Source organism: Pongo pygmaeus, chromosome 2 (assembly GCF_028885625.2).
Source record: "Pongo pygmaeus isolate AG05252 chromosome 2, NHGRI_mPonPyg2-v2.0_pri, whole genome shotgun sequence".
Lineage (NCBI taxonomy): Eukaryota > Metazoa > Chordata > Mammalia > Primates > Hominidae > Pongo > Pongo pygmaeus.
Genome location: NC_085930.1, coordinates 159,432,268 through 159,459,881, shown reverse-complemented (window position 1 = coordinate 159,459,881; position 27,614 = coordinate 159,432,268). Strand labels below are relative to the sequence as shown.

Genomic DNA, 27,614 nt, shown 5'->3' with positions numbered 1-27,614 from the left:
TCAGCTTAATAAAAGTTTATTTTCACAATGCTACAGAGGTAAGTCCCCAAACTTTACAATCCTCATTTGTTTCTCTCAAAAAGATCTCTTTTTTAAAAAAAAGTCTTTAAAATACCACACCATGTTTAAAATCCTGTAAGCTATTTTTGAAATCTAAATTAAATTCTGAAAATGATAAAATGTTTGCCAGCCAATCAAAGTCCCAAACTAATTAACATTCAAAGTAAAAAAGAATCATCATTGGGATCTCATTATATTTTGATAGCTGTAAAGGCTGATTGACTCCTGTCATTAATAGTGTTAGTGTCATGAGCAAATAATATCACTTATATTCTAGAAAAGGAAATAAGCATATTTGTCTTGCACATCTTATACACTGAAGTATAAAACCATGTTTTACCAACTTTTTTTATTAATGTACCAAATAATTTCTTCCACAATGGCAACTGTGGTAAAAACCCCCATAGCATTAGCCAACCTGCTGGCATGTTCTATGGTCTAATTAATATAGTGCACAGACATTTATAAACTACACAGCCACAGTTATTTACAAGTAACTAATAAATATTGAAATGTTGGGAATACAACAAAACTACATTCTAAATAGTTTACTTTCCCTTTTTCCTTATATTATTACTTTTATATTCATTCTTCCCACTCATTTTTTCACTAGACTCTATTAAATTCAAGATTTAAATATGGCTAAGCATAAGACAAAAGAGATGAGTGTCAACAATATAGCTGAATTTTATCAGTGTCTAAGCCACTTAAAGCTATTCTCCAAAAGATAAGTTATTCAACCCAAGGCAAAAGAGATAGTTGGAACTGAATCTTAGGTTCTTTATATTTTTAACTGTCAGGTCCACAGGAACATCCAAGGCTCAAGTTTTGAATGTCTACATGTCATGAAGTTAACTATGGCACTAGTGGAATGTCGATTACTGAAGATGAACTCCTAGACACATTCAGCAAGACATTCAACTTGCAGAAGGCAGAGAATTTGGAGTGGTACACAATCAGATAACAAGGTTTCAAGCTCTAGTCAAAGACAAGATGATATTATATCTAAATAACAATTTCTAAGGAACTTGAATAACAATCTCTAAGGACTCTTGTCACTATATGAAGAACTTAAGTTTATGACTCCACACTCTTAATTAAAAGGACAGCCACTTAACCAATTTTCTGCAGTGAATTATTAGACTAACTTCCTAGCATCTGGAGATTACAGTATGCTCCACCTTGAAGCTATCACAATCAAGACCATTACCTGACATGCATTCAACAAATATTCGATGACAAACAAAGTGTAAGGTTAATTGTTACAGAAAGTTAGGTCTTCTAACACCTAAGTGTTAAGTGGACTCAATGTTGAATCTTTTTGAGTGCCAACATGACACTCAAAGGAAATGCTCATGGAACATTTCAGATTTCAGATTTGGGATGCCCAACTGGTAAGTATAATGCAAACTTTGAAAAAAGTATATTCCAAACTTTGAAAAAAATTATGAAATCTGAAATACTTCTTGTCCTAAGCATTTTTGGAAAAGGGATACTCAACCTGTACCTTATAACTTTTTCCTAAATCACTTTTGGCTCTACCACTTCTATTCCTATATGGAAGCTGAAGTATGTTATTACTGCTGTTACATGACTACTTTTCTACATTCTGGTTCTATTTCTGCTAAATTATTCTTACAGTTTTTATCAATTTAAGTTTTTTTAAAAACTGCCTTTTTAGAACTCTGAAACAGTATTTAAAAATTAAATTTAAAAAATTTTAAGTTTTGTTCATCATATACAATAAAATTCTGATATATGATGTTAGATAAATTATTAGTCAGGTAATTTCTGTTCACCTAGTATCAATGCTATAAAGAGGTTCAAGTGAACTTTCTTTAGTGAGATGAGTTTCAATGATCCTAAAGATGGTAAATGAACATTTGTGTATCTAAAGTGTGTACTCTTAAGAAATTATCCATAAATCAAAAACAAAAATTTAAGCAATTGTTAAATATAATGTTAACAGGTACATTGAGCAATAAATTGAAACTTTTAAATTTAACTCATATCTGCTTAGTTTTTTATTTAGTTAAGTATAAAGGCCCAGTTAATTAATCAATTCATTAGATTGGTCAAGGCATGACACTTGAACTACACAATAGGATTTAAAAAGCAGTTGGTTTTTTTAGTAGTTCTCTGGTAATCATACGCACATACACACATACACAAAAATTTGTAGAGTACTCCGAATATAGGATTTCCCCCATAATCTTGCATCTGCTATATTTTGTAAACTATATAAACTGGACATGGCCAAATTAGAGATGTCTGATAAACTCTTATAAAGTATTTGGGAACTTCAACTGGATTCCCAAAGGATCAATTTTAAATTATAAAAAACAAATATTCATATAAAAGCACAACAGATTTAACAGACATCTTTGGAAAAAAAATCAAATTGTAACTCAATTTTCTACTTTTTCAAATACGACTAAGAAAAAAAGTTACAAGTAGTAATGTCTACCTTAAAAAAAAAAAAACACACACACATTAACTGGGTGATTTTGTGGGAGGTGGGGAAAGCTATACAGTATTATTGCACTCCATGAATGTGCAGAATTCCAAAATATGCCAGCACTGAAAAACTATCTTGCATTGAGGTTTTCCAAGAGGTACAACGAGCCTGCCAAGAAAGCATCTGGTCTGTACTAACAGCTTGCTGTCTTCAGTACAGGCCTTCATAATGTCAGTCACGCTGCTCTTGCAATGATCCCTTAATGCCTGAAAGATACACAGAAAAAGGAATATTTTATTGCAAAAATCACTCATAAAAACTCTTCAGAAAGTGAATTCACTGATCACAAAGAAAAAGTTAACTAATACCTCTCTATGTTCACACATTTGCCTATAAATTTTTTATCTTGAGTATGTTCAAAGAATTTGCATACTCTCAGGAACTAATTACTTGAAGGTAAGGACAAGAAGTATACACACCTCTAGCATAATATATCAACTCTGGCCATTAGGAATTTAGAGTAAAGAAAATAAGGTTACAGACCCAATCATTAAGCCTTGAAGATAAAATTACTAACAACCTGACTTTATTTTGGCAGGGCCGAACTCTCTTCATACACTTCAACATTTTAATGAAGAACAAATCCCTCCGTTTAATCTTAAATTGGAAACTCAAGTGATAATACATGTAATATTTACTAACTTGCTGAGTCATAAGAATCAACAGAAACCTATACATTAGCTATATTTTAAACAACTTACAAAAGAGTTTTCAGTGCTGATAGGTGGTGCTATGATCGATGGTGTGGGATTGAATCCATATGCACATTGAGCTTCATTTCATTGTCAAGAATTTGAACGAGTTGTTGCATGGATGGAAGGTGACCAGATTCCAGCTTAGACCACACAGGTACATCTATAAAAATAAATGGCACCGCCCCCCAAAAAATTAAAGATGATTTTATAATATGCATTCATCCCACTAATATTTATCATCTATGTACACAACTGGGATACAAAAGTAAGCAAAAAAGTACACTGCTTGCTCTTAGGGACTTTACATTCCAGTAGGGGAAATGTCAAAAGAACTACACAAATGGCTACAAAATTACAATTGTGTACTTAGAACTAAAACTAAAAGGCACTACTGTACTAGGAGGGACATATACACAAGGCTCTCCCTGTCTAGTCAGAGAAATAGTATCATTTAAATTGAGATCTAAAAGATAAAGAAAAATTACCAAGACAGAGTGGGGATTCATGATAGTAGAAAACCTTTGAGGGAGAGAACAGAAATGTAAAGACCAGAAAGTAGCCTGGCACGTGAAAATAAGAGAAAATCAGCACAGCTGAGAGAAATATAGAAGAGGAGTGATATAAGGGAGGATGGGAAGGTGGAAAGGATTAGACTGGGGTCAATAAACTGTAAAGGGACAGAAAGTAAACATTTTGGGCTAGGGAAGATACATAGTCTCTGCCACAGCTATTCAACTCTTGTAGCCTAAATGCAGCTGTAACAATACATAAACAAATGGACACGGCTGTGTTCTAATAAAGCTTTATTTACAAAACAAGCAGCAGAGGATATGGTCCGTAGGACCACAGCTTGCTAACCACTGAACTAGATCATGCAGAGCCTTTTGCAGATTAAATGTTCTGGTCTTTATCTTGAGAACAAAGTCAAGTTACTTAATGAATTGGGAACACTCAAGCAGCAAGACAAAATTTGCATTAAAAAAGTTATTGTTTAGGCTGGGCGAGGTGGCTCACACCTGTAATCCCAGCACTTTGGGAGGTGGAGGCGGAGGAGATCAAGACCATCCTGGCTAACAGGGTGAAACTCCGTCTCTACTAAAAATACAAAAAATTAGCCAGGCGTGGTGGTGGGCGCCTGTAGTCCCAGCTACTCAGGAGGCTGAGGAGGAGAATGGCGCGAACCTGGGAGGCAGAGCTTGCAGTGAATCGAGATCGCACCACGGCACTCCAGCCTGGGCGACACAGCAAGACTCTGTCTCAAAAAAAAAAAAAGTTATTGTTTAGAACAGATATTGGTCAATTTTTCTGTAAGAAGGCAGATGGTAAATATTTTACACTTTATGGACCAAGAGACAAAAATCAAGAACGTTATGTAGGTACTTATATAATATAAAGATAAATTTCTACAAATTTTTCATTGATGCAAACCAAAACTTTAGTTATAAGCACAGAAGTTGGAATTTCATATAGTTTCCATGTGTCATAAAACATTAGTTTTATTTTTTTTTTAACCAAAAAGTGTAAAAAACATTGTTAGCTCATAGGCCGTATTTGCCAACCCCTGGTTTAGAGAACGCAGAAGAGGGTAACAAGTTAATTGTGTCCTGGACTAGGGTGGTGGCAGTTAAGATGAACAGAAGGTAGATTTTTGAAATTTAGGAGGTGGAACTGAGAAGACTTGGTAATCCATTAAATAGGGGGACTAGGGAAGACGGTGATGTTATCATAGGTTTCTGGCATGGGCAACTGAGTAGACAAATGATGGTATCATTAAATAAATGAGAAATGTCAAAGGAGGAGCAAAGAGTTTACAGACATTATAGGAAGGAGAAGTAAGCAAGAGTTTATTTTAGAGTAGGTTATGTTTAAGATTCTTGAGCATAGCATTTTAGGAGAGAGATCGAGAGATATACATTCAGGGATATACAGTCATACAGATGTTATTTTAAAGCCATGGGCGTAGATAAAATTCACAGAGACAATCTGATAGAAGAATAGGGCCAACTCCTCAAGGAATTTGAAGGTGTGAAGTTCAAGCAGAGGTAAGGAGATTAAGTTGAGGGAGCGAATTTAAAAAAAAAGTTAAAATTTTCTAAATTCTTCTATCTCCTGAATTTTCAATTTCTTTCAAATACTTACTTTTATACAAACACTAAAGAAGTTTATCTTATTATAAAAGATAAAAGCTTGATACTCATTATAAATCATTTAAAATCGATCACAAAATGCAAACTATTCAGAACCTACCATTTAAAGTTATCTCAAATGCACCTGTTGACATACACTGGTTCTCAATCATGTTGCTCAAGAAGAAAACCATCATACATGCATAGACCTAAAAGAAAATATAATTAAGCACAACAGGCAAAGTCATTTTTGGTAAATGCTCTTTTTAATCTACTTTAAAAGTTCCCATAAAAACTATTACTGCTATTCCATATGTTCAGATAACATACATAGAGCAAAAGTAAACCAGTATTAATTTGCAGCTCCATACATGCTGAAGCACTTATAGATGATATTCATAATGTACACAGAATTTCTAAGAGATTTCATAATAGCCTTAATAAGTTAAACAAAAGAATATAAGCATAAGAGTTCACTTTACCATTTTTATAATATATGAATTCATAAGAGACTTGTGATGCAAAATTAGTAACTCCATATAATATTCAATACAACCTGTATATGTTTCAAACAAATCATTTTAAGTCAAACTAAGAAAGAAGTAGGTTAGAAAGCACAGGCATATTAAAGTATATTCATTCACCTTTCAAAGGCAAATCTATACTCTCTCCCAAAAGCGGCGAGGTGTTTCTTGTTGGACAGAAAATTTTACTTTAACAAAATCACAGGACTAAAAGTAGGATGCAGTGAGAATGCCAATTCACAGCAAGCTGTTTCAGAAAAATAAATCAAATGTTCACAGCAGATGAGAAAGAGCTTTCCCTACTGCCCCACAGGAGCTAGGTGGGGTTTGTTTTTATAGGAATTACTCTCCCATTTGGGAATGTTAAGTCTATTTTCATGGGAACAATACACAAGGAAATGTCATAAAACCTACAAGGCAGAGATATATTTCAATTAGAGATACCACTTGAAGATATTTATATTAAGAAGTCCTGCCTGTTACTGGAAAGAAATGGTTCCCAAAGAAAAAGAAGTACAGCTATGCAGGAGTCTGCTAAAGGTATTCAGCCTAGAATTAAAGGACAAGATCAGATAGAAGACTCTAAAAAGGAAGACTTCATAAAAGGAAGCCTAAAAAAATCTAATCCATGAGAAAAATAAAAATTAGACCCATTTTAGACAGGACAGAGTAAGCCCTATAGAAACAATGATTTTAAGTAAAATAAATTAAAATAAGAGTAATCTAGAAAGAATGTATGTGGCAACAAGACCCTACAAATGAAAAGAGAAACAGCACAAAGTTCTTAAGTATATTTTTATTGTTTCTTTCAGGCAATTAGTCAAACAGATCCATAAACAGAACAGGCAAAGGACAAATAATTTAAAAAGAGAGAGAGGAGTTTTGATAAGAACAAGTTAATGGGAATTCCCTTTTTAATGTGAATCAACCCACTAATATGACATTAATTGGTTTAAAAGGCTTGCATTATGTATATATTATGTTTTGCTGGATATGATTTGACCTAAGTAATATAATCAAAATCAGATAACAAAGTATTTTGTGCCCAGGTTATACTAAACTAACACCTCCCTATCCCCCCAAAATAAAAAGGTTAAGACCTAATCATTCTTAATATATCAATATGGAAATGAAGATGAAGGGAGGTTAAGTGACTTCCCCAGAGATAAAACTGGTATAAATTAAAATAATACATGTTAACAGGTGAATCAATAACAAGTATTCAAAATAAGAAAATCTATTAGAATATTTCACTGACAACGTAAAAACCTACAGTTACCAAAGCTATTAAGTTACATACCTTATTTTCTTGGCCCCACTGCCAGATGCTAGGAGCTTGCATGCCAAAGAAAGCAAAAGGATCCTTGCCAACAATTATTAAGCCTATTAATACTAGTTTGAAGACTGACAGGAAAGATGCTATGTGTCTATCAAAAGAAAAGAAAGAAAATAATCAGAAGCCACAATTTCCAATCTTCTTTAAAATTTAGTAATTCAAGTGTATGTAAAGATTTTCTAGACACCAAATCTAAAAGCTACTTATAGAAAAAGCAATTAAAGTTTATTGTGCAGTTTTAAAACAAAAATGTTTAATATATTTAAAATCACCTGAAAAATTAACCTACAAATTTATACAGAATTGGTCTTTAAAAATACTATTATTTTATGAAATACAGAATTTAATACCACTTTCTATAAAAATTTAGGATTGTTATTCTATTTCCACAATTAAAAATACACATGAAAACACATCTTTAGAAGGGTTGCCATCTCTGAAATGACCCTATTCCTTCTTACGGAAAAAGCCTTCTATATTGGGTCAAATAAACTTGTTATATATAAAACAGCATTCTCTGTATATTATTATAACCAACTAAGTAATTACAATAACTAAGGACAGCTAATTAAACCAATTCACAAACATTTATAAAGTCAAATACATTGTTTTCTTTTTAAGTTATTAAAATTTCTTACCTATATATTGGTTGAGGGAGGTAATTCTCTCCTTCAATGCGGATGTCTGGGTACCGCTGGCTAATAACCCGCATGTACTCCTCAAACACCCGCCTATAACCTCAGGAAACACTGCAGAAAAATAAGTGTTTCCATTAAGTCGTTTAGCATATATCTAGATTTATTTTGTAGTTAGATAAAGCCTAAAAATTATCAAGATTACAAATTTTTCTCAAAATCAGTCACAAATTCATAATAATTGAACCAGGATGACAAATACATTGAGTTTTTTTAAATACATTTCACATATTTCAGTTACCACCCCCTCAAATCCTTCCATTAAGACATTAAACTTTATATATGCCAGTAATGCAGCCTGATTTTTTTTAAGTTTAAAAAAAAAAGAACATTAAACTTTATAGATTTGGGTTACTGTTGGACAACAGCAAATACCTATTCACATTCAGCATACTTTGAGCTCTCACACAGATTTGGCCTTTTTGGGGAAGTATCAATTACTTGTATAAACAGTGAAATGAAAACAATTCTTCTTATTCATCTGAACTAGAGACTTTCAAATTTGGGACACAAGACTTTAAAAACAAAAAACAAAAAACAAAAAATCAAGGCATGAGAGAATGAAACTCTGGTTCTTATTCCCATTCTGCCCTTAACCAGGCAAACTTGTTTGCCGAAGCACAACAAAAGGAACTTAGACTTAGAACCCTTCTAACTCTAAAATTTGATTCTACCTTGCAAAGGAAAACGAAGATTGGGAACATAATTTTCAATAATATGGACAGAAAATCCATTACTCGGGAGATTAAAGTCTCTAAAGTCTCTAAGCAACTCACTTTCAGATAGATGTTGCCCCAGCAAAAAAAAAAAAAAAAAAGGAAATATGCCACCAGAGTGCATATGAGAGAAAAAAGAAGATGGTACATTTATATCAACAGAAGAGCTTACAAATTCAGGTAATATTGTTAAACACTAAAGTTCACTAAATTCTAAGTTAAGGAACAGATAATATCATAAGGTACCACTTGGTACAGAGGAAGCAGGGTCAGTAATTAAGTTATAGTAAAATCTGAGGTGCCGGCTTTGTCAATCAAGGAAAAAAAATGATAACCACTACTACCCAAGCCAAAGGAACAGCATGGAGTTTCTATCTGACAGGGTAAAATGGCAAAAAAATATTAGTAGATCTCAATTTAAGAAAACCTGTGTTTTTTTGGGGGGGTGTGGGGGAACGGTAAGTGAGAAATTCACCAGTCTTTCTTTACAGTGAATATTTCCTCTACATTTAGAATGAATGTCCCTTACAAGTCTAAATATTTTGCAAAGAGATACAAATCTCTACACTTAAGTGAACTTATGAATCTCCAAATACTATCCTTCACATCCACCTAATGTTTTATTATTACCATTGTTGTACTTTTTATTCTTTCTCACCACATGCTGGGCTTTTCTGAGTTCAAATTACTAATTTAATATAATTTCAAATTTACAGAAAAGTTGTAATAATAGTATAAAGATCTTACATAAACACTTCATCTAGATTCATCACATATTAATATTCTGCCACAATTGCTTTCTCTGCAAAAAATTTTATTAATCCTTTCTTTATACCAAAAAAGCAAAGGCAAATATAAAAAAAGTTTAATATTGCTTTTGTTTTACAAAAATAATCTAGATAACCTATAAGCCTAACTACCTTAAAACCAAGAAATGCCACCTGATATCAATGCCCAAGTTTGCACTGGTGTTTACAATGGAGTTGATTATCTAAAATAATTGTATCTTTCTAACTTTTAATGCAGTAATTTGAGAACTAGAGACTTGGTTAGTCAAAACTTGTATTTTATAGATGAAGGGGGGAAAAATGAAACCCAGAGAGATAACGCGACTTTTCCGAAGTTATGCATCCAATGTATTATTTCACTCACTCAAATATTTACTGAATGCCTATTTATTACATGGTAAGCACTGTAGTAGGCAGTGAGTATTTAGTGGTGAGTAACACAGATACGGTCCTGTCCTCACTGAGTGCCAGGGATGGGACCAGAACACAGTCTTTGTGATTTGGGGTCCTAGGCCCTTTCCACTAGACCCCAAATTTAACAATTAGATGATTCAAGAGCTATCCTTCATATGTCCAGGAAGTAAGTTCCCTTTGTCCACAATGCCACCATCGGGTACCTACGTAATTGGCCTCCTGGGTTTTTCCATGATGAAGATATAGAGATTCTTCTGAGAGGACCAAGCTTATGAGCCCCAAGAAGTCCCTTACGGGAAACCCTAAGAGACTCAACTAGAGATGTGCATATGCGCAGGCTGAACTAACAGTCAGATTCCCCCTATAGTTACCCACTTTTCTGGCTAATGTGTTTAGAAGCATATATCTACTTGGTTCATCAGGCCCTAAATCTTCAGTTAAGTCTTAGACCTTTGTGTGAAACTCCAAATAGAATTTAGCTAATAATCTCAGATTCCAAAAAGGACTTTAAAACTGAACTTTTCTTACTTCTGAAAAATAAAGCAGTTTATAAGACAGCCACAACATATTTTTAGACAAGTTTACTTATGCATATTCCTCCTTATATTTGCTTCCAGACTTGTGAAAACCAAGGAAAGCTTTTTCCTATATAATTGCTTTCCCTAAAATAATTTTTCTGTTGTGAAGCAGCAATCACTACTGCTAACAGATGTCTTCCAAAATGTAACATACCAAGGTGGACAAATGTTAAAGGTATACATGGTAAAGAGCTAGTAACCATCACCTCTACCATCTCACCCAGTTCTTTCAAATTATTCCACTCTTTTTGGGTCAATGAGTTAAAACTGCCTCTCCCAGTACACCTCCAAATAAATATATGAACATATTAAAAATGTTGCATCAGCTGCCTATCCTTCTGCCCCGGACTAAATGTCCTTAGGAATTAAACCTAACTCCTGAAAAGATATCTTTCTTTTTTTTTGAGACAGTCTCGCTCTGTTGCCCAGGCTAGCATGCAGTGGCGCGATCTCGGCTCACTGCAAACTCCGCCTCCCGCATTCAAGCAATTCACCTGCCTCAGTCTCCTGAATAGTTGGGATTACAGGCGCCCGCCACCGTGCCCAGCTAATTTTTTTTGTATTTTTAGTAGAGATGGGGTTTCACCATGTTGGCCAGGTTGGTCTTGAATTCCTGACCTCATGATCCACCCGCCTCGGCTTCCCAAAGTGCTAGGATTACAGGTGTGAGCCACCATGCCTAGCCGAAAAGAAATCTTTTTTTATTTTTTTTGAGACGGAGTCTCGCTCTGTCGCCCAGGCTGGAGTGCAGTGGCGCGATCTCGGCTCACTGCAAGCTCCGCCTCCCGGGTTCACGCCATTCTCCTGCCTCAGCCTCCCCAGTAGCTGGGACTACATGCACCCGCCACCACACCAGGCTAAGAAATCTTAAGTGCTATCACTTTGCAAATCCCCTTCTAGTAATACAGATATACCTTATTATATGGAATCAACTGTTGCAATTGCTTGATTTAAAATATTTTGGAAACAGTACTTTTCTAAAAGAAGATCTTGCTTACATATTAGATGATCTATGCAGAACAGAAAGGAAATTTCGAAAATACAGCAAAATCTCTTGTCCATGCTATTTCAAATTGATTTTGTGCTTTTTAAAGTCTATCATAGGCTGGGCATCATGGCTCACATCTGTAATCCCAGCACTTTGGGAGGCTGAGGCAGGAGGATCACTTGATCCCAGGAGTTCAAGACCAGCCTAGGCAATACAGTGAGACACCAGCTCTACAAACAAAAAGAAAAAATTAGCCAGGTATGGTACCACATATCTGAAGTACCAGCTACTCGGGAGGCTGAGGTGGGAGGATCATTTGAGTCTAAGAAGTCAAGGCTACAGAAAGCTGAGATCACACTACTGCATTCCAGCCTGGATGACAGAGCAGTATGTGTTCAGTGTCCTAATTCATAGTGCCAACCATCCCACTTTCACCTTCTCTATTACATTTGCTGCTAATTGGAGTCAAATGCCTACTTATATCAAACCTGGGCCCATCATAAACCCCAATCTCTCGCATCCTCATTAAAAGACAACATGAACAAGATCTCAGATATTTACTGTTACAAAATAAATACTAGTTTGTGGTTTCCTATTTTCACAATCTCTCCAATTCACTCTCTCGTTTGATTCACAATAGCCATCCACACATAGCACTGGGTCCCATTTACACAACGAGGCCTAATTCCTTGTCATAGCTGATGGTCCAGAAATACAAACCTGTAACAAGAAGATCCAAACAGAGTTCCTTCTCTAGAAATGAAGAACTGGGATTTTAAAAAGTTACTATCGGCCAGTGCAGTGCTGTAATCCTAGCACTTTGGGAGGCTGAGGCGGGTGGATCACCTGAGGTCAGGAGTTTGAGACCAGCCTGGCCAACATGGTGAAACCCTGTCTCTACTAAAAATATGAAAATTAGCAGGGCATGGTGGCACGTGCCTGTAGTCCCAGCTACTTGGGAGGCTGAGGCATGAGAATCACTTCAACCCAGGAGGCGGAGGTTGCAGTGAGCCAATACCACACCACTGCACTCCTACACTCCAGCACTCCAGCCTGGGAGACAGTGAGACTGTCAAAAACCAAACCAAACCCAACCAAACCAAACAAAAACAGTTGCAAACACTTTGAATGAAGATAAAAAGCGTGCTTTTTTCTGTTGTTGTTGTTTTTTAAGTTGCAAAAACAACACTACACAAGTAGTAGCTTATCAGGTTAAGGAACTATATTATATGAGACCAGGTGATTTCTCTTACAGCTGCAGCACTCTTAGAGCATTACAGTGTCTACCAGTGTAGAAATACACACAAAATGAACCTAACGTGGCTTCTAAGACATGGAGGGTCCTGGCTTCTTTATTGGGTTTATTCAAATGTCACCTGAAATCATTCTACAACCAACAGGTAAAAGTACAAGATAAACAGGAAATAAGCAATCCTTCTGCCTCAGTCTCCTCAACAACTGGTACTATAGGCACGTGCCACCATGCCCAGCTATTTTTAAATTTTTTGTTGAGATGAGATCTCACTATGTTGCCCATGGTGGTTTCAAACTCCTGGCCTCAAGTGATCCTCCCTCTTTGGCCTCCCAAAGTGCTAGGATTATAGGCATGAGTTACCATGCCTTTCCTCAATTTGTTAAAACAAAAATTTTTTTTTTCTTTTTTAGCATTTCCATCATTACTAAATAAGAGAAAAGATTTAAGACTAGTTATAAGAAACACAGGTTGGAAAGAGATGAGGAAAAAAAGGAACACAGACTGAGAGAAACAAATGCACTCTGAATATAATATTCCTTACATATCCAGCCTGCTTCTCTCAAAACAGTCCTCCAACTCAGCTCTGTTATTTGCTTTTTCTATTACAACTGGGCTTACCACCACATGCCCATAGCTGCCTTTCAACTATTATAATAATTGGTATGCTGCTTTCCACCTATCCTTCCTCCAATCAATTCAGCTGCCTGAGTGTAGATTCCATCATAGTATTCACCTGTGTAAAACCATTTCTCACTTTGGCTGGGTGCAGTGGCTCACGCCTGTAATCCCAGCACTTTCGGAGGCCAAGGCAGGAGGTGTATTGCTTGAGCTCAGGAGTTTGAAACCAGCCTGAGTAACATGGTGAAACCTCGTCTCTACAAGAAATACAAAAATTAGCTGGGCATGGTGGCATGCACCTGTAGTCCCAGCTACTTGAAAGTAGACATTCAAACAGCACTTGATTAATATTGACACAGGCCCACTTTATTCAAATGACAATGAATTATAGAATCAATTTTAACAAACGTTTTATAGAAGTATTTCTATGGTCTATATAATTTCAATTATTTTCCCACTCCAAGCCCTCTGTGAAACATCTCATAAATTCTAAATAAATAATATCTATTTCTTATAAAAATGATTTTAAGGTTCTTCCATCTTCTTACCTACTGGATTTTTGTTCTCTTACCTCTTTCCTATACCTATCAAGGTTCATCTTAATTACCCTGGCTTCTTCAAATATTCTTCCTAGCTGAACTAACCATGAAAGAGAAACCCTGGATCCTAGTTCTAGCTCTGTCACTAAATAAAAATCTTAGATAAACCTACAAAGTCTACTTTTTGTATTTTCATGTGTAAGATCCTTTCTAGCTCTAAATTCTAACTATTGCCTTCTAAAATCCTCCATCAAAAAAAAAAAAAAAAACCCACCTCCATTTCTAATCACATCTGACCTGCTTTTCCAAGCAAGAAACTTCAGGTATATTTATTTTGACTAACATTTTAAATCTGACAAGCTAATCTGTAGCTTCTAAGAATTACTAATAGGAAGGATGTCCCTCACTTGAGCCTTCTCTCACTAGTCATCCCCCACCTGCCTCCATTTGCAGCTCCTAAGAATCTCCAACAGAATAGCCAGCTAACTCGAATAAAAGTTTTATATATCTATTTTCTTTGTACTTGTTAGCATTCTCATTTTATAATGTTTATTATAACAGCATCTATAAGCCCAATTTATCTTTTTCTGGCACTGTGGTGCCAATACTCAAAACTGTTCAATAGCACCTTACCTTCTCTTGATCCCAAAGCCTTGGATTAAAAAAAAAAAATAAGCCTAAAGTGTACTGTCTCTTGATGAATGTGCTTTCTCCTGCATGTGCTTTCTCCTGTGGCCAGGGTGGCTTCACTACCATTCATCTTTTGCATCTTGTACAAAACCAGTAACATATCTATCTGTACCTGTAACTACTGCCAGTCTTCAAGAGCAGAAGAGCCATCTTGCAAAGATCCTCTCTTCAAAAAACCTGTGAATCAATCAAGTGGCCAACACACCATGTGTCGAGAATCTTAGGGAACCTAATGAGATGAATGCACCGTCATGTTAATTAACCTGAACCTCTCAATCATCTCTGGGTCTTTTTCTCTAAAAAAAAAAACAAAACAAAAAAAAAAACACCAAAATGTTCCCATCTTCTGCATAATTTAGTGAAGAGAATGTCCCTAAAGTATTTAACCTTTGCTGCATCAGATTTTACAATTATCTTCCTTTATTCGCTTTTGTACAACTGCAATTTATATCACATAACACTCCACGAAACAAATCAAAAAATGTATTAAGATGTTTGTACTATGTCCACTCTTATTTTTTTTCAGAAAACTACCTTAAGACTAGTAAGTTATTACTAGGCAATGCTTTCCACGTATAACAAAGAAACATGCTTTAACAGTGATTAAAAATTTTAACAAGTATGTTGTGCTATGGTTTGAATATGTCCTACAAAAAGCATAGGATGAAAATAATCCTAATGCAACACTGTTGGGAGGCAGGGTCTAATGGGAGGTGAGGCTGCAAGTTCAATCACCTGTTTTTGCTTGCCCTCTCTTTGACCTTCCAGCATGAGCTGACTCAGCAAGAAGGCCCTCACCAACTGCCAGCACCTTGACAGTGGACTTCCCAGCTCCAGAACTATGAGAAAGAAATTTTTCTTTATAAATTACCTTGTCTGTGATATTCTATTATAGCAACACCAAACTGTGACAGTTTTTTATGTCTAATTCTGCTCAAAAATCTTTAAATCTTTCGGACTCTTTCATCTTCAAGAAGGTACAGTAAAAATGTGAATAATGCCAAGAACTCTAACTTAGATCTTGAAAAATAGATTAGCTGGAGTTTGTGTGTGGGTAGGGATTCTGTCTAGTCACAAACAATCTTAATGAGAAATATAAAGTATCTTTTAAAAACTCTGCTTCAGAAACATGACTTTTTGGTTTTAGATAATATGTCTAATTAAAAGAATAAAAGCTAAAACAAAATGAACTTTGGAAGTTAGTGCAGAATATAACAAAAGTGGCTTTTTAACTATGGGCAAAATAAGAAGACGGACAAAATAGGCTTACCAGCAGTTTCAACTCTTATTTCTGTTCTGACTCACCAACAGGGGAAACAACATTAAGATTTATCAGATACCTATGTCCTTGAACAAACTAGCTAGCTAGCTATATTCTTATTAAACCCTCAAGACAATCCTGTGAAGTTCTATCATGCCCACTTTATAAATGAGCAAATAGACTCAGATAGGTTAACTTGTTTTAGTCATATAACTAATAGGTGGCAGATCCAGAATATGAATCGAAATTATGTCAGACCACCCAAATTACATGACACCAAAATCTAATTATCCTCAAAGGATATGTCTTAACATTAGAAAGAATGACCAACATTAAAAAATATATATATAGCCGGGCGTGGTGGCTCACACCTGTAATCCCAGCACTTTGGGAGGCCGAAGAGGGCCAATCACTTAGGGTCAGGAGTTTGAGACCAGCCTGATAAACATGCCAAAACCCTGTCTCTACTAAAAATACAAAAATTAGCTGGGCGCGGTGGCGGGCACCTGTAATCCCAGCTACTCAGGAGGCTGAGGCAGGAGAATCGCTTGAGCCGGGAGGCGGAGGTTACGGTGAGCCAAGATTGCGCCACCGGACTCCAGCCTGGGCGACAGAGCGAGGTTCTGTCTCAAAAAAAAAAAAAAAAAAAAAAAGCTTAAGACCCCATGTGACAGTGAGATGGGTCGCCACTCCAGGAGACGCTCGACTCTGCGTCCCGGCCCTCGGTACTGTCCACTGTTTTGGCGCCAGCAGCAGCAGGCCCAGTTGGTGTTCTGCCATGCAGCTAACTTGGTGTGCAGAGTGAATTGCCGCCGACGGAGCGGCCAGGAGAGTGGGGATTTCTGTCAGCGCCAGTACCCCGGAGCTCGGAGACATGAATGGCTTCTCGCCTGATGCGGTGAGCCGCAGTGGGGAGGCGGCAGCCGCAGTGGCCGCTGTGGTCGCCAGTGCCTTGTCCGGGAAATCGGGGCTGAGGGGCCGGGCGCAGGGGCGGTCTCAGCGGCTGGGCCCCCGGGGGCGGCCAGGCCGGGCTCCTGGCAACTGTGCTGCCTGCGGACGACGGTGAGCGGTGCAGTCGGGCGGCAGGCAACGCCAGCTTCAGCAAGAGGATCCAGAAGAGGATATCCCAGAAGGTGAAGATCGAGCTGGATAAGAGCGCAGGCATCTTTACATATGTGATTATCATAAAAACTTAATTCAGAGTATTCGAAACAGAAGAGAAAAGGGAGTGATGATGATGGAGGTGATACACCTGTTCAAGATTTTGATACCCCAGAGGTTGATTTATACCAATTACAAGTAAATACACTTAGGAGATACAAAAGACACTTAAAGCCACCAACCAGACCAGGACTTAATAAAGCACAACTTGTTGAGATAGTTGGTTGCCACTTTAGGTCTATTCCAGTGAGTGAAAAAGACACCTTAACATATTTCAACTGATCAGTGAAGAATAACAAGAACAAATCAGATCTCAAGGTTGATAGTGGTGTTCACTAGATGTGGAATTGAGACTAAAAACTTGGATGTTAACACTGTTTACCGCTTTTTTCACGTGTAGAAATGTTCTTTGTGTATTTTTTCTGCAAAAGATTTTCTGATTTTATTTTGTTTCTGACTCTAATAATTAGTTGGAAACTCATGTAAAATGAGCTTTCCTAAATTAAAAACTATTTTAAATAAAGGTTATTACTATTAAAAAAGAAAACAAAAACAAATACACACACAAACACACACACACACACACACACGACTCATGATGCAATAGTACTGTGGCAAGACCATTAAATACAGAGTCAGGAAATCAGCTCTCTCACTAACCAACAAGACAATGGTCAAGTCCATTAACCTGCTTTTGTCACAGTATCCACACCTGTACAATGAGTAGGATAACACCTGCAATACACAGGTAGTTCTCAGAGTACTCAAGAGATAAGGCATGTAAAAGTGACACATGTATGTAGGTAGGTTATCACCATTATTAGAAAAATGTTAACAGCATTTGGATACTTTAAATGTTAGTAAAACATTTTTTAGTCTCCTTTCCTGAAGGAGTTCACAATCTAATTTCAGAGAGACAAATTCACAGCAAACCCTGGGGAACAATTATAAGGTAATGCAGAAGCAAGCCCAGAAAGCAGTGCACAAACTACTAACACAAATTAAAGAGCAAGGAGAGAAAGAACAATAATTTCACTGGTGTATCTTTCTATCACACTTCTCTTAGGTCATCAATTATGTATATTCTATCCTTTCCTTCTCTCTACCAGCAAAATTGAAAATAATGAAACATGAACCCAGTCTAATAGACTGATTGAAATGTTAAGACTGTTTTTGGCTACTAAGATGCAAACTTGAAGAAAAACCAAACACAGTGACATCCTGAATTTGTAGTGCTGAGATAACCAAATCAAATCAACCATAAGTAGTTCTGCTTAATGACACAACTACTTATCAAATGAACACCTTGTCAAAATGAAAAGAAAAGGGTACCTTTATACCTAATGAAAAGACTGTCTTGCTTATGGTACAATTGCTAGGTTTCATAATGCCAAACTATGACAAAATTAGTTAAGCTACCTTCAAAAGTAAGCACTGTAATGTGACAATAGAGACCAATCATAAGTAAAACCGTTGGGCTCCATTTTCATTCACATAACTCCTAGGAATCTTTGATATCATTCACTCTGTTCCTCATTTTTTTCTACCAGCCAAAATTACCTTTTAAAACATTAAACTAATGAAATTCTCTAATGTAATGTAATTTTGGTACATAGCCCCTATCAAATTCTTACTCAAATTCTGAAATCACAAAAATTCACAAAAATAAATCATACCAAACACTGACACTTTAACCAACAACCTAATGACAAAATCTAGGAGAAAATTATATTAATTATAAGGTAGACAGAAAGGTCAAGATTAAGAAAAATTACCTAAACTCTGCTTCAGGAAAATTCCTATCTGAAAGCTCACAGATCTAAGGCTCATCCCAAAGGGAGAACCAAATAGCTGGTCAACTTCAGTGAAGTAAGATACTATCCATGCTCCCATTCCCAACTTTCTATATCCCGACAGAGGATGTGTTAAAAAGAAAGAAAACGCCAAGGCTGGGCAAGGGGGCTCCTGGCTGTAATCGCGACACTTTGGAAGGCTGAGGCAGGACTGCTTGAGCCCAGGAGTTCAAGACCAGCTTTGCCAACATGGTGAAACCTCCTCTCCACAAAAAAATACAAAAATTGGCCAGGCATGTAGTGCGCGCCTGTAATCCCAGCTACTTGGAAGGCTGAGGTGGGAGAATGACTTGAGCCTGGGCAGTCGAGGCTACAGTGAGCAATGACTGCACCACTGCACTCCAGCCTGCGTGACAGAGTGAGACCCAGTCTCAAAAAAAGAAAAAGAAAACATCAACAGAATAAGTAGCAAGGGTGTGTCAGAGTTTCAGGGCAGCAGGAAAAGGACTAGCAGTAGCACAGAGAATTCTGGAAGTTTATAGTCCCACCTGTAGAGGCACGGAGGCCAGGCCGAAAAGTTACTGATGGTGCAGTGTATTCAAAACTTAAGTTTTACCCTCAACAACTTAAACAAAGGAACATACCTCAAAATAGTAAGAGCCATCTCTGACAAACCCATAACCAATATCATACTGAATGGGCAAAAGTTGAAAGCATTCCCCCTAAGAATTGGAACAAAACAAGGATGTCTACTCTCATCACTCCTATTCAACATAATACTACAAGTCCTAGGCAGAACAATCAGGTGAGAGAAAGAAATAAAAGTCATCCAAATGGGAAAAGAGGAAATCAAATTATCTGTCTTTGTTGATGATTTCTTTTCTTTTCTTTTCCCTCCCTCCCTCCCTCCCTCCCTTCCTTCCTTTCTTTTTTTTTTTTTTTTTGAGACAGAGTCTCACTCTGTTACCCAGGCTGGAATGCAGTGGCACGATCCTGGCTCACTGCAGCCTCTGTCTCTCAGGTTCAAGCAATTCTCTTGCCTCAGCCTCCCGAGTAGCTGGGATTACAGGCATGCATCACCATGCCCGGTTAATTTTTGTATTTTTATTTTTAGTACAGACAAGGTTTCACCATGTTGTCCAGGCTGGTCTCAAACTTCTGAGCTCAAGTGATCCTCCCACGTTGGTCTCCCGAAGTGTGGAGATACAGGCGTGAGCCACCGCGACCAGTCTACTGTTGATGTATAATTTTATACCTAGAAAACCCTACAGATTCTGCCAAAAGGCTCCCAAATCAGATAAATTACTTCAGTCAAGTTTCAGCATATGAAAATCAGTAGCACCAGTTGTGATGGCATGCACTTTGTAGTCCTAGCTACTCCAGGGATGAGGCTGGAGGATCAACTGAGCCCAGGTGTTGAGGCTGCAGTAAGCTGTGATTGCGCCACTTAACTAATTTTGTTATAGTTTGACATTATAAAACCTAGCAACTCCAGCCTGGGCAACAGAACAAGACCCTGTCTCAAAAAAAAAAAAAAAAAAAGCAGCATTTCTATACAACAGTAACGTTCAAGTGGAAAAAACAAATAAAAAATGCAATCCCATTTATGATAACCACAAAAGACATAAAATACCTAGGAATACATCTAATCAAGGAGATGGAAGACTCTACAAGGAGAACTACAAAACACTGCTGAAAGAAATCATAGATGACACAAACAAATGGAAAAACATTCCATGTTCATGGATTCTAAGTGTCAACATCACTAAAATGTCCAGACTGCCCAAAGGAATCTTAAAGACTCAACACAATTCTTATCAACTTACCAACATCATTTTTCATGGAATTAGAAAAAACTATTCTAAAATTCATATAGAACTAAGAAAGACCCCAAACTGCCAAAGCAATCCTATACTACAAAGCTATAGTAACCAAAACAACATGGTACTGGTACAAAAATAGACACGTAGAACAATGGAACAGAACAGAGAACCCAGAAATAAAGCCACACACCTACAACCAACAATGGGGAAAGGACCTCCTAATCAATAAATGGTGCTGGGAAAACTGGCTAATCATATGCAAAGAATGAAACTGGACCCCTACCTCTCACCATATGCCAAAATCAACTCAAGATGGATTAAAGATTTAAATGTAAGACCTCAAACTATAAAAATCTTAGAAGAAAACCTAGGAAATACTCTTCTGGACACTGGCCTAGGCAAAGAATTTATGACTAAATCCTCAAAAGCAACTGTAGAACCAGAGGGCTCCAACTACACCCTTAAGTGACAAAGAAAGAAAAGATAAACATGTATATACATGCTTTCACTTTTTTACTTTACACCTCTTAACAGCACAAAATAAAATAACAGGATATCAGAGGTAAACGGGAATGCAATCATCCTTGTTTTACAGGTGAACATCTTCATTTTACAAATGAATAAACTGAGAGCTAAAGAGATTAAATACCGGACCAGACACAGTGGCTCATATCTGTAATCCCAACACTTTGGGAGGCCTAGGTGGGCAGATCTCTTGAGGCCAGGAGTTCGAAACCGGCCTGGCCAACACAGTGAAACCCCATCTCTACAAAAAATACAAAAAGTAGCTGGGCACGGTGATCCACACAAGTAATTCCAGCTATTCAGGTGGCTGAGGCAGGACAATCGCTTGAACCTGGTAGGTGGAGGTTGCAGTGAGCCGAGATCGTGCCACTGCACCCCAGCCTGGAGGACACAGCAAGGCTCTGTCTCAAAAAAAAACAAAAAACAAATAAACAAGAGAGAGATTAAATACTGTATCTAGTGTCATTCAGAGAAGAGGCACATACAATAAGAATCTGGGCCTCTAAACTGCTAGTCCAGTATATGAGCAATTTCCCAGTTAACTGTACTAATCAAAATTTAGGGGTTATCTTGGTATTTCTAAATAATATACTCAACTCAATTGTCCAGCATTTGCCTTAATGGCAAACTGTTAGGAAATTATGTTTCAATTTTCTGTAAAAGGATATAAAACCTTTAAGATCATTCAGTCATGTTTACCTATATCTAAAAGCTTTGAACTAAGTACTTAATTCATTATTAAGTGGAAACAACTATTATGTGCAAGGTGTTCAATTAGATGCTGCAGCTATTTTTTTAAATGGTAACACTCTACTACTACTAATCTGCTATCTACACCAACTTCTTACTACTCGTTTATTTCATTGATACCAATAAGCATAATTTTCCATATTTAGCATCTCTAATTTTTCTTTTTTTAAAATTAGAGACAAAGTCTCGCTATGTTGCCCAGGCTGGTCTTGAACTCCTGGCTGCAAGCGATCCTCCCACCTCAGCCTCCTGAGTAGCTGGAATTTACAGGTGTAAGCCACTAAACGTGGCTATATGTAGCATCTCTATAAATTAAAAAACCAATAACAAACAAACAAAAAAGCCACAGGATTTATCTTATTCATTAGTGTGTCCATTTAAATGGCAGTATTTTTTTCTTCTAAATGGCATATAAAATCATGGTACATCTTACAATCCATTACGTATTTTAGGTTTGATGTAATAAAGTAACTGTTAATTTAAGTTTTTGAGTTTCAGTTATCATGGCTATTTTGGAGATAAAAATTTCTTTGTGGGGGTTTTCCCCCGGCTACTATGTCCTTAGTCTTCAAAAATCAGGATTCCTTCCCTCCCACCAAAAACATTCATAAAACTTGTTATTTTAATTATCATTCCAGTGAATGGTGTAGCATTACCACAGAACTCAGGAATCATCTTTGACATCTTTGACATCTCTCACTTCATGCCACCTCTCTTTCCCCACAAACATACAATTCATCATCAAGAGCTGTTAAATTTACCACATAAAGATCTCTCAAATACATCTCTTTCTATTTCTACCGCCTCCTTACTTTTCCAAGTTCCATCATCTCTTGCCTGGACAACTCCAAAAGCCGCCCTAAATGGTTTCCCATCAATTCTTTGTCTCCTGGAATGTCTTTTCCACAAGGAAACCAAACGGTCTTTGTTAAGCACGGCCTGCCAGACCCTCAAGCTCTTAACGGCACCTTCTTTTAGGTCTCTGAGGTCAGTACGCTTAGGCTTCTCTGGCAAAACTGTGGTCTTTCCTACTATAAGTACACTGAACGTGTTATTCCCATTGCCTGGAAAGTTCTCGCCAAATAAACCTTATCCTTCGAATCTCAGTTCAAAGTTCATTTCCTCATGGAAACCTTCTCTGATCCCAACTAGGTATCTCTCATACCACCACATAATCTTTCTTCACAGCACTAACACAAATTGAATTTTACGTGTGTGGTCAGTCCATGGATTAATGGCTGCATCTGCTCTTGCCTGTGAAGTCCATGAGAGCACTGAATTGAATTCTCTGCAGGAAGCAAAGTGCCCGCACAGAGTAAGTGCTCCAATATCTGTTGAATATGCAAATATCAAGTCTACAGTAACCAACATGATCTCTGTAACTCACAATTTCTCCAATTCAGCATTTTACTACTAATCTTGATGAGTATCAACATCCAAATCAACCTTAGGTCTTTATTTTCTTGCTGTCATACTATGAAAGCCAAGGCTGAGTAGTTGTAAATTTAAATAAAAATCTGTTTTGGTAACAGTTGTTTCATTTACCTCTTAAAACTACATTTAGAAGTTGGCTGTCCTAAAATTACAGCAGTGGATTCTCAAACTAACAAAACTTTGAAAATCCCGCCATATTCTACTTATGTTTTGAAATCTCAATTTCATTTAATCTACTATTCTCAGAAATTCAGTTGTCAAATGTTCAAGTAAATATTAACTGTAAAGGGTTGTAGCCAATAATCTCTTTAAACTGCAACTAATTAAATGCTGTAGATCTGATTACATGTTAAATCACATAAACGGAGAAAGTAAAGTATGTATGACAAACATCATGCCTAAGAGTAACTATCAATACAAATTTATAAAAATCAATAAAAGGAAAACACGAAAAGGGAATTTCAGCCCGGGGCAGTGGCTCAAACCTGTAATCCTAGCACTTTGGGACGCCAAGGTGGGTAGGTCACTTTGAGGTCAGGAGTTCAAGATCAGCCTGGCCAACATAGTGAAACCCCATCTCCACTAAAAATACAAAAATTAGCCAGGCGTGGTGGTGCACACCTGCAGTCCCAGCTACTCAGGAGGCTGAGGCATGAGAATCTCTTGAGCCCAGGAGGCAGAGGTTGCAGTCAGCTGAGATCACATCACTGCACTCCAGCTTGGGCGACAGAGCAACACTCTGTCTCAAAAACAATGGAATTTTAAGCTCTGATTAGAGAACTTCCTTTTTCTATGTTAAATGTTAAACGTCCAAATAAGCGGAATAAATTTTTTTCCAAGTATGAAGCCAATATAATCAAAAGTATCTAATTATATTGCACAATCAACATAAACTACAGACTCAGATACACAAGTAATACTGTGCCAGTCTGGTAGGCTTCTTGAGATGATCACATCTTTAGCATGCTTAATTCCTGGCATATAGCAGGTATTACACACAGCCTGGGCAACGTGGCAAGACCCGGTCTCTAAAAAAAATACGAAAATTAGCCAGGCGTGGTGGTGTGCGTCTGCAGTCCCAGCTACTTGGGAGGCTGTGGTGGGAGGATCATCAGAGCTCAGGAAGTCAAGGCTCCGTGATCATGCCATTGCACTCCAGCCTGGTGACACAGCGAGACTCTGTCTCAGCAAAAAAAAAAAAAAAAAACAGGAAGAAAGCAAAAAAAACAGGAATAGGAAACTCTGTCTTAAGCTACTCTACAAGCTTGATCTCTCAGCACTATGTTGCTATTTTGTTGACTAACATTTGCAAAAGTGGTACAATTACCAGGTGATATATTGAGGTATAGTTATTTTTGATAAAGTACTCATGATCAATATAAGGGGAAAAAGTCAGTGGAAATGAAGGTAAAATAGTTCTCTTTTGATGGTTAGCAGTGGTAATTAATGAAAAACTGCATTTTATAATAATGACTTCAAATGGAATTTTAAAATTCTTATGTTTATCCTCAAATGTATTAGCTTCCTGTCCTTTCTCAAACAAACTTGCAAATTAATGTCCACAAGATTCTAGCAAAACCAGAAACCCAATATTCACTTTACCATAAACAGATTAACTCTGGGGGAAAAAAGCAACAAACAAGCTAAGTTGATCTGTATTTGGTGGGTCTTATTAATAATTTCCCATCTACAGATTAAACAAAAAATGATCTCCGGTGGATAGTGTCAGAAAAATAAAAATAAAAATAATTTTAAAAATGGAAGCATTTTTGTTATATAACATGCTCAGGGTGACTGTAAAAGAAAATTATTAGACTTTTGGGACAGGTCTGTACTTAAAAACAAAGAAAAACAAAGTATCAAAAGTTCAACTGAAGTACTTACTACTTTTTTTTAAAGTTTAATTTGAAGGACTGAATGCCCTTCCCTACGTTTGTTTACACATTTTGAAAACCTTGCTATGAATAGCCTTGGTGGAAGATACACCTGGTAAATTATTGTGACAAGTGTTCCAAAAAAAGCAAAAGTAAAAGGGGTATTTTGGAAAAGCAAAAATGCAACCAAGAGATAAAAGTAGGATACAGAAAAATTATATAATTTGAAAATTGCAGTTTTTTAACTACTTAAATCTGTAAGTATCACAACCCTTAACAATCTTTAGGTTGGTAAAATGATTACCACCTTCTAATTTAAAAATTAAGGAAAAAAGTTAATGGTTAAACCATTCTCCCATTTGCAGTATTACATGAAAGATGATATATTCCAGGCACATAGTACACTGTACAGGGAGGTTTTTTTTTTTGAGACAGAGTTTTGCTCTTGTTGCCCAGGCTGGAGTGCAATGGCGCGATCTCGGCTCACCGCAACCTCCGCTTCCCGGGTTCAAGCGATTCTCCTGACTCAGCCTCCCAAGTAGTTGGGATTACAGGCATGCGCCACCACGCCAGGCTAATTTTTGTATTTTTAGTAGAGCCGGGGTTTCTTCATGTTGGTCAGGCTGGTCTCGAACTCCCGACCTCAGGTGATCCGCCAGCCTCGGCCTCCCAAAGTGCTGGGATTACAGGCGTGAGCCAGCGCGCCCGGCCTTGTTTGTTTTTAATCAGGAAAAATTGTAATGTTTTTAGTTTTCACTCAAAAAATAAAGTCTCACCATCTTATTTTCTAACTCAAACATCACCTTAAGCCGATTTTTAAAAATTATTTTAAAGATTTGCTTGGTCTTCAGTGAGTTAAGTAAAAAGCTAGTTGGAGAAGTAGAAAATCAAAACTTTAATATACTAATACATGAAGTTCTTAAAAGAAGGTTTTGAATGAATGATGTCCAACACCAACATTCCAATGTATCAAGACTCTGATGATTTACTAATCTGGCTATCCTGGGATGGTCAGTTTATCCTGAGAAAATGTCATCTTTGGAGGTGTAAGATTCTCATTTCTATAATTTTACAATTTTGGTGTTTTTTCCCCAATCTTCAGAGCCTTTCAATCCCCACCCGCAACCCCACTTACCGTATAAAATGCATCATTGCCCTGCTTCTAACGATTAGGTTAAAAACAAAATCATTTAAAGAACACTGTCGAAAACTGCCGAGATCTGCTGAATACACAAGACAACTGAAAGGCAGAACGAGATGCCAGAGCAGGCAACTCCTGGGAGGCAGGTGAGGGGGGAATGCGAGCGAACTGTCAATGTTTAGAACAACGTGCTCCTTTTCTGACACTTTGGAAATGTCAAACAGAACCAGCATCCCCAGACCTCCCCTCCACCCGCTCCAGCTGTCAGACGCCCCATTCGCAAACTCAACAGTCCCCCCAGCAAGTCCAGGAGAAAAACGGCGTCTGTCACTCCCGGATCCTCTCCAACGACCCGAATTAACCTTCATCTAGCCAGGCAGCGAAGCCGTCCGGCATTACCCCGGAAAAGAGGGCAGAAAAAGTGAACTGACAAACGCTTGGCGCTCCTCCGCCGACGCGGCGCCTACTCATCCCCATCTCCGCAGGCAGCCGGGGTGGCTATGGCGTGACGCCGCCGACCGGTCCTCCGTACTAACAGGTGTCCCCGTCTTCGCCTTTCAGCGTTTAACCTTCTCGCGCCCTCCTTCCCCATTCCCACTGTTCTAGGAGGCAAAAAACAAGTGAGCAGTTGTACCTGGAAAAGGAGGGCGACCTGACCGCGCTAAGAAGGGCCCGCGAGAAGGCTGGCTGTGGAAGGGCGCCGGCACCTTTCTACGAGGCCAGCGAAGATGCAGCCATCTAGGCCGCGAAGCCGGGGCCTCGCGTAGCCAATGGCGACGAGTAGAGGCGCGGCGGGGTGGCCGGGGCCCAGTGCACATACTCACCAAATCTGGAACTTGAGGAGCGGCCCCGTGGCGTACTGCATCTTTAATCTCTTGCTGGGCACGCCGCCCAGATTGGCCGAGGCCTCGCTCCGGACCATCGCTGACGCCGCCACTAGGAGAAGCAGCAAAAGCCTCATCTTAAATGAGCCAGCCACTTCGGCCGCCCTCAGACAGACTGCAGCCAGCCCGAAACCCAGGCGCGGGCTGCTCCCCACTGCGCAGGCGCGATCAGCCAAGGTCGGGTGAGGGGAGCAGTAATGCGCCTGCGCGGCCCGGCGCCCGCGCACACTCCTGGAGCGAAGAGCCGACCTGTTTCACTGTCCCGACTCACCACCATCTTGGTAGTGTGCAAGACTCTGGGACGGCACGAGAAAGGCAGAGAGGGAGCGAAGGAGCTGGTGGGGTGTCACAGGGCCTATGTATGAGGCAGATGTGATTTCTGCATCCAGTTTTGCAATTTGTCCATTTACCTGCCTGAGACACTTGGA

General features: G+C 38.0%; 1 protein-coding gene and 1 pseudogene across 1 annotated transcript; one reads left to right on the top strand and one right to left on the bottom strand.

Annotated features, from left to right (window-relative positions):
- Positions 1 to 27,364, bottom strand: SELENOT (selenoprotein T). Its single transcript, XM_054480262.1, has 6 exons — positions 27,127 to 27,364; positions 7,898 to 8,008; positions 7,224 to 7,350; positions 5,521 to 5,608; positions 3,280 to 3,433; positions 1 to 2,784 (listed from the first exon to the last, which is right to left on the bottom strand). The coding sequence occupies exons 1-5, from the start codon at positions 27,261 to 27,263 to the stop codon at positions 3,309 to 3,311; spliced, it is 588 nt and encodes a 195-aa protein (XP_054336237.1). The 5' UTR covers positions 27,264 to 27,364; the 3' UTR covers positions 1 to 2,784; positions 3,280 to 3,308.
- Positions 16,676 to 17,301, top strand: LOC129032659 (histone deacetylase complex subunit SAP30-like; annotated as a pseudogene).
- Positions 27,365 to 27,614: the final 250 nt, after the last annotated feature.